The 9554-nt window shown below is 33.8% G+C and overlaps 2 protein-coding genes across 2 annotated transcripts; one reads left to right on the top strand and one right to left on the bottom strand.

Annotated features, from left to right (window-relative positions):
- Positions 1-449: 449 nt before the first annotated feature.
- On the bottom strand, positions 450-2858 carry LOC137806497 (uncharacterized). Its single transcript, XM_068606653.1, has one exon. The coding sequence runs from the start codon at positions 2856-2858 to the stop codon at positions 450-452; it is 2409 nt and encodes an 802-aa protein (XP_068462754.1).
- A 1649-nt stretch (positions 2859-4507) lies between these two features.
- On the top strand, positions 4508-9554 carry LOC137810609 ((-)-germacrene D synthase-like). Its single transcript, XM_068611972.1, has 7 exons — positions 4508-4711; positions 4899-5181; positions 5786-6161; positions 6258-6479; positions 6975-7113; positions 8131-8376; positions 9169-9554. The coding sequence occupies exons 1-7, from the start codon at positions 4589-4591 to the stop codon at positions 9469-9471; spliced, it is 1692 nt and encodes a 563-aa protein (XP_068468073.1). The 5' UTR covers positions 4508-4588; the 3' UTR covers positions 9472-9554.

Genomic DNA, 9554 nt, shown 5'->3' on the forward strand with positions numbered 1-9554 from the left:
ACATGGTCCATTAGTCTTTGATAAGTGGCCCCGACATTTTTGAGTCCGAAGGGCATAACTTCATAGTAGAAATTATCGGAATCAGTCATGAAGGCTGTCTTCTTTCGGTCGGCCGGGTGCATTTGGATTTGATTATAACCTGAGTAGGCATCAAGGAAGCTGAGGATGTGATGTCCGGCCGCTCGATGAACGAGACGATCAATGGTAGGCAGAGGGTAAGAGTCTTTTGGACATGCCTTATTGAGGTCCGTGTAGTCAACGCACATTCGCCATTTTCCGTTCACTTTCTTTACCATAACCACGTTGGCTAGCCATGTGGTGTAATGGGCTTTCCGAATGAATCCAGCTTGTAACAATTTATCGGCTTCGTCACGTGCGGCTTGGCGTCGTTCCTCGCCTAGATGTCTTTTCTTTTGAGCTATTGGCCTAGCCTCTTTATACAGTGATAATCAGTGAGTGATAACCTGTGGGTCTACGCCAGGCATATCAGCGGCCGTCCAGGCGAACAGATCGACATTTTTAACAAGTGTCGTGCCGATGGCCATTCGGTCGTCCGGCTTCAGCGAAGTGCCGATATGCGTAGCGTGGCGATCATCGCGAAGTGGAAACGGATGTAAGTCTTCTCCTGCCTCCATTCGGGGATCGTCCATACGAGGGTCGAGATCGACAAGGGCTATCATCTGTCGACGGGACATGCGCCGTCCGGAATGTCGGGTCGGGGATCGTCCTCTTTTTTGCAGGGGTCGGTCGTCCGGATTGGTCGTGTAGAGCCGTCGAGTTGGCTCACTTTTCAAACTTGCGACATAACATTCTCTAGCGGTTTTTTGGTCGACATGGATGGTTGCAATGTCGTTATTTGCCGAAGGGAATTTCATGGCTAAGTGTGGGGTGGAAACAATGGCTTTTAATCTGTTGATGGACGGACGACCGAGCAGGATGTTGTAGAATGTTTGAGCGTTGACCAGAAGATATCGTACATTTATTGTTTTGTGGAAACCGTCTTCCTCACCAAAGGTTGTATATAAGTCTATATACCCCTTAGTGTCGACCCGTTCACCTGAGAACCCTACAATTTGTTCGTTATAGGGTTGAATATCTGATTCTGGGATGCACATTTTCTTGAAGATTTCCCAGTATAATATGTCGACCGAGCTACCTTGGTCGACCAAAGTCTTGGCAATTGCGAACTTGTCAATTTCCACGGTGATTACCATAGGGTCGTCCTGGGCTGGATCTATGGCTGTGAAGTCGTCGTCAGTGAAAGTGATTGGAGGTATGTGTGGACGCCTCCTCGTGGTAGCATGAGCGGACTGGATGTCCCGGAGATGTTTCTTTCGGGCGGAATTTGAGCACCCGCCGCCGGCAAAGCCCCCGGCTATGTAATTTGTTTCGTGGTTCGGTTCGCCCAAGGTAACGGGTCCAACAATCATGTTGATGACTTCGCGGACTCGTTGGCGAGGGCGGGCGTTTCGGCCGGGACTTGTACTGCGGGCGCGTGTACGCCGAACGGGGCTTTCACTGCGTTTCCGCGAAGCCTGGCTATGGTCAGTTCGGCGTTTGTAATCGTTACGGTATGACCGGTCGACACCACGGGATGGACGGTCGGTACTCCGTGGTGGGGATCTTGAATTCCTTGTCCTCTTGACGAACTGCTGCAAGTGGCCAGCCTGGATGAGCTCTTCGATTTTGTCCTTCAACGCTTGACATCCTTCGATCGTGTGACCAAAATTCCGATGGTATTGACAACGCTTAGCAGTATCTGCATTCGGTGGTGTTTGATACTGTTTTAGTGTCGGAATTAAATCCGTTTGCAGTGCTTCATCTAGGGCTCGTCCCCTCGGAACAGTTAAAGGGGTGTAACTGTTGAACCTGGGGATTCGGCCTCCTCTGTTCCGGTCGGACCTTGGGGTGGTTCGAACGGTCCGTTCGGTCTCGAATTCCCTTTCTTTGCTCGGGGTTTGATCTTTGAGGACTCCGGATCCGACGGCTTTGAACCGTTGGTGATAGTCAATGTGTTCCTCAATTTGCATGAATTTGGTTGCCCGAGTTCGAAGATCTTCCATGTCTTGGGGTGGCTTTTTGATGAGACTTTCGGTAAAACGGTTCGGCCGGATGGTCGAAACCAAATGGTGTAACGCGACTTCCTGTTTGAGCCCTCGGATATTCATGCATGCCTTGTTGAACCTATCTAAAAAGGTTCTGAGAGATTCACCTTTTTCTTGTTGTACCACTAGGAGAGACATGGAGGACATGTGATGCGGTCGGCTGGTGGCATATTGAGTGGAGAATTTCGCGGCTAGGATATCAAAGTCGTCAATGGAGTTCGGAGGTAGCTCTGTAAACCAGGTAAGAGGTTCTCCCTGAAGCGACGTGGGGAATGCTTTACACCACACATTATTATCTGTGGTATACAAAGTCATTTGCGTCTTGTAAACATTTAAATGCTCGTCCAGGTCAGTCGAGCCATCATAGAGTTTAATGGCGAGGCCTCTCCATTTGTCAGGAAGTGGTGTGGTGATGATTTCGTCTGTAAAAGGATGACCTCTTTTACTTGACTTTCTTTCGACTGTTTCAGCTCTGGAAGCAGGATTGGTGTCGGCCGGCGTAGGTATGCGAGAGGCGGTTCGGTCGGCCATATGGGATTGGCCTTCTCGTTCGGGATTATCGACCTGTCGCTGGAGTCGTGCATTCTGCTCTCTCAGTAAGGCGATTTCTTCCTCTTGGTGGCGTCTATTTTCTTCGTGTTGACGACGATCTTCTATCCCCTTTTGCCGCAATTCTTCCATCTGAGTTTGGAGGGTTTGAATCATAGTCATCTGTTCTGCCATAGCGTCGTTGTTGTTCCTTGTCGCAACCATTATAGCTTTAAAAATTGGAATTTTGCCTCGGCCCCACGGTGGGCGCCAATTGTACCTGAGTGGAGAGATGGGGCCCAGGCACGGTCGGTTGACGTAGTATAGTTGCTGACGTGTCGGTCTTCTTCTCCTTCGGTCGGTCGCTCCTTCTTGGTGTCTCCTTCGGTAGGGCGGGGGAGGGTACCTGCGAAGGCACTCCGACGCTCAAGTAAGTATGAGATTCTAAGTGTAGTTTAGTAAGTGAATGAGAACGTACCTTTCTCTGGCTTGAGCACCGTATTTATAGGATTGCCTAATGGGCTTTCTACCCCTTGGGCTCAGGGTGGTTATGGATAGGTCTTACCAATCGTGCTTCGGAATACCCGGGGAATATATCTTCTTCACACGCGTATTCCTTATTCTTCGGAGTTGTATTTTAACTACCTTAGTTTTGTCACGCGCCCTCACATTTATTATGAGTTCGGTCGGTCGGTCGGCCACGTGTGTTCGTCCGGTGTATATATATATATATAAAAGAAGTTTATATCTGTTATGAAAAAAAAATAAGTTAAAACTAATTAGGTGTCACTTTTATTGAGGTGATTAAAATTGAAATAATTGTTAGTTGAAAGTTTGTTAGTTGTAAGTGATGGAAAAAATGCACGGAAAACAACACACAATCACTCTAAACAAATAAACAACATAAGATTTAATGTGATTCGATAAATTCACACGGGCAATTATTAAGTTTTCATTCTATTATGTTGCACACCAATTACAAATACAATTATGTCTTTAAATAGAGATTATAAAAAAGACACAATGATTAAGCTCTAAACATTAGTCAGCCCAATCCAATTCGACCTGGATTCATCCCAACAGAAAGTAGTATATTATAAATAAACAGTTCTGTTAAAAAAATACTGAAAGTAATTCTGAAAAAAGAACAAAAAAATTGCTTAATTATCATTTTGTTTTATTGTTTATTTATTTTATTTCGTTTTATTCTTCTATAAATAAAAGGTTCAAATTCCTTAAACTTAAAAGTATGAAATAAGATTAATTAGAAAATCAATAAAAGAGATTACAGTTCCGAAATTCAAAATACGAAACTTAAATAAAACCACAATAAATTTAATAATGGAGTGATTTATTCGGTCCTTTTGCCAAATGGACCCTCCGTTGGTCTGTCAATTGTCCGGGTTAAAAATAATAATATATGATACTTTTAAATTTTTAAATTTTTAAAAAAATATTTTAAATTTTTTATTTTAATTATAATAATTAATTTCAATTTTAGACAATAAAAGTATAAGAAAAAAAAAAAAAATTAAGAAAAATAATTTAATACCTAACAAAATAAAATAAATATAAAAATTACTTTAATGAATCAAATCAAATAATTTATAAATAAATTAATGTAAATAAAGTTATATATAAGACATTGATCACCACAAAATTTTGTTCCAAAAATATGAGATCTATCTTTAAAGGTGTAAAAATTGAAAAGGTGGATTAATCTGCCCCGTCCCACTTATAATCCGCTAAGTTGATGTATTAGATACATTGAACCAATACGACAAGTTCAAAACGTGAATCCACCTCACTTAAATGGTGGTGGATCCGACCCATTTTGTCATTCTTATATTTGGGTCTAGCTATCTTCTCTTTTCTCCTATAAATTAAAGGAGTTTGGGTTCTTGAATATTCAAAGAAAAATTCTCCCTTCAATTTAAAGCCAAAGAAAACCAAGCATGTCTAGGCTATCCTCATCATCACTTCCTGTTTTCCCACAGGATGCCAAACCCAGACACACAGCAAACTTTCATCCTTCCATTTGGGGTGATTATTTCCTTTCCTATGATTCTAGTTTCCATGTAAGTCTACTAAATTTATCAATTAATTGTAGTATTTCATGGTATTATATTCACATCAAAGTTCATAAAAGAAATACATTCATTACAATAGTTGATTAACTTTATGTATATATGGTGTTAAACTGTTTGCATCCTAAAAAAGTGAATAAAACGTTTCTTATGCTGGAGTTTTCATAATCACATGCAGGAAGATGATAGCGACATCAAACAAGTTCCACTGTTGAAAGAATATGTGAGGAAGATTATTGTCTCTCCTGTTGATAACAATTTCCTTTTCAAATTGAACTTCATCAACTCAGTCCAGCGTTCGGGTGTTTCTTATCATTTTGAACATGAAATTGATGAAGCATTGCATCAAATCTATGAGATTTCAACAAAGGAGAATAACATAGTAAGTTACGATGATGATCTTCATCATCTCGCTTTGCTCTTTCGCTTGCTTAGACAACAAGGATATCGCATTTCATCAGGTATGATCTTGCCATGTTCTTCTTTAATTCCTCATATGTGTTTACACTTTTCATTATATCACTGTTTCTTGTTATCAATAAAAAATAAAATAAAGTATTTAAGAAAACCTAAACCTACAGCTGTGTTCTACAAATGTCATGTAGTCAAGTTTAGAGGAAAAATAAGTCCAAACCAATTTGTAAATTTTTATTAAATTTAAATTTAGAAATTTTTATTGCAAAACCTAAACAAAAATCACTTCATCAAAATTAAGTTGATTTGAAACATACTACTATGGTGCATATTTACATTCTTAAAATAGAAAAATATAAGAAGGAGAGTAAAATTATCTATCATAATTGGAAAAACTAAAAAAATAAATAAATAAGTATTTATGTATGTATTTATTGTTAATTTGATGTATAATAAAAAAAAAGAAAATAAATATCTATCATATTTATAGTTTTTTCTTTTCTTCTTATAAATATGCCTATAAAGAAATTTATTCAAAAAACCCTAATGGCTTTGGAAGAGATTTTCATATTGTATAGCATCTAAGTATAGACCATATATTTAAATATGTATCTTGAAATTTAACATGCTATTATTTACTTAAAAAAACAGATGTATTTTACAAATTCAAGGACCAAGAAGGAAACTTCAAGGAAAGCATTCTGAATGATATAGAAGGAATGTTAAGCTTGTATGAAGCAGCCCAATTAAGCTTCCATGGAGAAGAGATACTGCAAGAAGCATACAGTTTTACTCTCACTCAGTTAACTGAGTCATTAACCACCAAATTAAGCCCATTTCTTTCTGGGTTAGTGCACCATAGCTTAGGACAATCACTTCGCAAGGGAATGCCTAGGTTAGAATCAAGATATTATATATCATTCTATCAAGAAGATCCTTCACATGATGAACGTTTGTTAACCTTTGCAAAACTAGATTTTAATATGTTACAGAAGCTCCATCAAAAAGAAGTCAGCAATGTGACCAAGTAATATTTTCCTACAAAAGTAACATTTTATTATCATTAATGATAAATAAATCCAAGTCATTAACCACCAAATTAATTTGGGATTTTTTTTTTCAGGTGGTGGGTTAAAGATTTGAATGTCTCCACAAATTTTCCTTTTGCACGAGATAGGATTGTGGAAGCTTGCTTTTGGATTGTTGGTGTCTATTATGAACCACAATATTTTCTTGCTAGAAGAATACTAATGAAAGTAATAGCCATATCATCCATCATTGATGATGTGTATGATGCCTATGCAACCATTGATGAGATAGAGATTTTCACCAATGCAATAGAAAGGTAAAAAAATTCTTATACACTATAACAAAATTATTAAATAAAAATTAATTTTAAAAAAATAACAATAATTAATCATTATATTAATTAAATTATATATTATTATAAACATTAAAAACTAAATTAGATATTATTATAAAGATTAAAAATATTATTAATATTTAAAATAATTTATACTGTTAACAAATAATTTTTAAATTAATATGTAATTAGTTGCTAAAATTTTAATTATCAATTTTATAATTTAAAATAGTTGGTCATTAAAATTTTGATAAATAATTAAATATTAATAAAAAAATTAGTTTATAAATTTTATTAATAATAAAAAATTACTTCAAATATTAATATTTTTTTAAAATAATATATAGTTTAGTTAATATAATAATAAATTACTTTTTTATAAATTGATTTTTATTTAATAATTTTCTTATAATAATATTAGTATTTTTTAATTTTATTCTTTAAATGAAATTAAAGTAACTTTCTAATGATTAGCAGGTGGGATATCTCCGCACTGATTGATCTACCAGAATATATGAAATTATGTTATAAGGCACTTTTGGATATCTTTGAAGAAACAGAGCAGGAGTTGAGAAATCAAGGAAAAGAAAACTTCGTGAAGTATGCTAAAAATGAAGTATGGTTTTTTTTTTTTTAAAGTGTTACTTTTAAAATTTTGTTTTTTCAATAGGAAATATCAAACTAAATAAAATTGCATATTAGATTCCTTAGATATTAGGTCATAACATTTTTTGCATTTGAAATCTCGAGTAATTTTTTATTTTCTCATAAATAATTTTCAATGATTGGAAGAATTAAGAAAATAATCTTTTATTATGTACAATAAAAAATTTCACAATGTTAGAATTGAATTATAATTTTGTACGAGTTTGGTTATAGCTCATTCATATTAAATCTCTTAAGGTATGTAGTTTTTGAAAGATTCTAACACTAGTACCATGTTTGACCTATGAACTTATTTAAAAAAAAAATATAAGTCTTTAAAAGGTTAAAGGATTTATTGGATTTTGACCAAATAGGTCCATGGGTGATTAGTTTTTTTTTATCTATATATGTATTATATATATAATATAATATGCATATAATATAACATAATAAATTAATTATTTTGAAAATTTATTTTTATGAAGTTCTTAAAATGGACGAGTTTTATTTTTAAATAATATTGTAATTTTGATATTTTTATGTAAGTCGTCATATATATATATTACTTTTATACATTATATTTCTTTTAGTATAATAGGAAAATATTATTTATATTTATTTAAATAGGTTGATATGCTAGGTTTAAAAGATTATTCAAGCTTACCTATTTATGGTAAAGGTCCATTCTAGATTTTGTATAGAACACATTCCTATATATAGAGCACACACACTTTCAATGGGTAACCTAATATGTTGATCCCTGATAATGTAGAAAAAATTATTGTCACCGACAAAAATAACAAAGAAAAGGACTTATTATATATTTGTATTTTTAATTTATACATAATTTGACAACCCATTTTTTTCTTACATCCATATAACATGTTTTAATATTATTATTTTCATATTTTTTACATTATTTAATTATAAATTTACTTTTTATTATATATATACTTTTAAAAATAATAATTTTTCTTTATAATTATAGGTGAAACGATTGGTCCAAGCCTACCGTACTGAGTCACGATGGTTTCATCACAACCACACACCAACAGCAGAGGAGTACATGGAAGTTGCAACTATGTCATGTGGTTTTGCTTTGTTGACAACTGTATCTTTCTTGGGTATGGAAGATACTGCAGAGGAGTTCCTCATATGGGCAACCAGTGACCCAAAAATTATTGTAGCTGCTTCAACTATTTCCAGAATCATGGATGACATTGCTGGAAGTGAGGTATATATTAGATACCCTTTTCCATTTTTTTCATTATGAGGATTAATTCACTAATCATAAAAAGTATGTTTAAAAGAAATAGTAAGATTGTTCTTATTCTTATGCTCAATGCTACTAGGTTATATATCTATGGAACACAAACACATTTTGTTTTCAACATGGAAGAAAAACCTTTAATTCACCCTATACATTCAATAATTCCTCTAATTTTTCAAAGGTAGAGAACAAGATTAAATAATACTTTTTTATTAAATATGTTTTGGTCCTGATCAATTATCAGACTCTGTTTTCATGTTACAAGAAAATCATCAAATAGAAACCAATTTTTAGAGACCAAAATAATTAGTTGCAACAGTAACGAAATTATTAACTATTTTAGAAACTAAAAAAAATTAGTTTCTATTATTGTTAAATAGTTTCTAAATTTTGGTAGTAAAAATCTTGGTTGCTAATTAGATATACCAATTTAGAAACTATTTAACAATAATAGAAACTAATTTAGAAACAAAAATTTTATTTAGTTCCTAAAATGGTCTCTAATTTAGTTACTATAACAACTAATTATTTTTTATATCTAGAATTGGTTTCTATTTCGTGATTTTTTTTAAGTGTATATGTCAATAATTTTTAGTTTTTAAAATAATATCTAATTTTCTCAATCTAAAATTAATTATTTATTATTTTTTAAAATTAGTTTTTATCTAATATTTTTTTTAATGATTTTTCAAAAATCAAAATCCTATTTAAGTGAGAATTTCTTTGGATTTAGTTATTTGTGTGATATTTATGTAGTTTGAACATGAAAGAGGACACGTTGTCTCAAGCCTTGATTGCTATATGAAGCAATATAATAGCTCAAAGGAAAATGGCATTAAAGAACTGCTTAAGATGGTGGAGAGTAGTTGGAAGGACATTAATGAAGAATGCCTTAATCCTACTCAAGTACCAATGAAGTTTCTCATGCGTGTTGTCAACCTTGCACGAATGATGGACGTACTTTACAAAGAACAAGATAGTTATACACATTCAGGAGGAATATTGAAGGATTATATCAATACTTTACTAGTTCATAAGGTGCCCATACAAATAAGCTAAACGCTTATTTCTTTTATACATGTATGTATTGTTGATCCATTTCTTCAATTTCTATAATATTACCTCATAATAAATAATCTGAA

This window comes from Phaseolus vulgaris, chromosome 11, assembly GCF_000499845.2.
Source record: "Phaseolus vulgaris cultivar G19833 chromosome 11, P. vulgaris v2.0, whole genome shotgun sequence".
Classification (NCBI taxonomy): domain Eukaryota; kingdom Viridiplantae; phylum Streptophyta; class Magnoliopsida; order Fabales; family Fabaceae; genus Phaseolus; species Phaseolus vulgaris.

Bases quoted from the DNA above. Each gene is read 5' to 3' on its own strand.
- LOC137806497 (XM_068606653.1), bottom strand. From the start codon at position 2,858: ATGGTTGCGACAAGGAACAACAACGACGCTATGGCAGAACAGATGACT.
- LOC137810609 (XM_068611972.1), top strand. From the start codon at position 4,589: ATGTCTAGGCTATCCTCATCATCACTTCCTGTTTTCCCACAGGATGCC. The intron at 6,162-6,257 runs GTAATATTTTCC...TTTTTTTTTCAG, and splicing joins GAAGTCAGCAATGTGACCAA to GTGGTGGGTTAAAGATTTGA. The intron at 6,480-6,974 runs GTAAAAAAATTC...AATGATTAGCAG, and splicing joins TTCACCAATGCAATAGAAAG to GTGGGATATCTCCGCACTGA.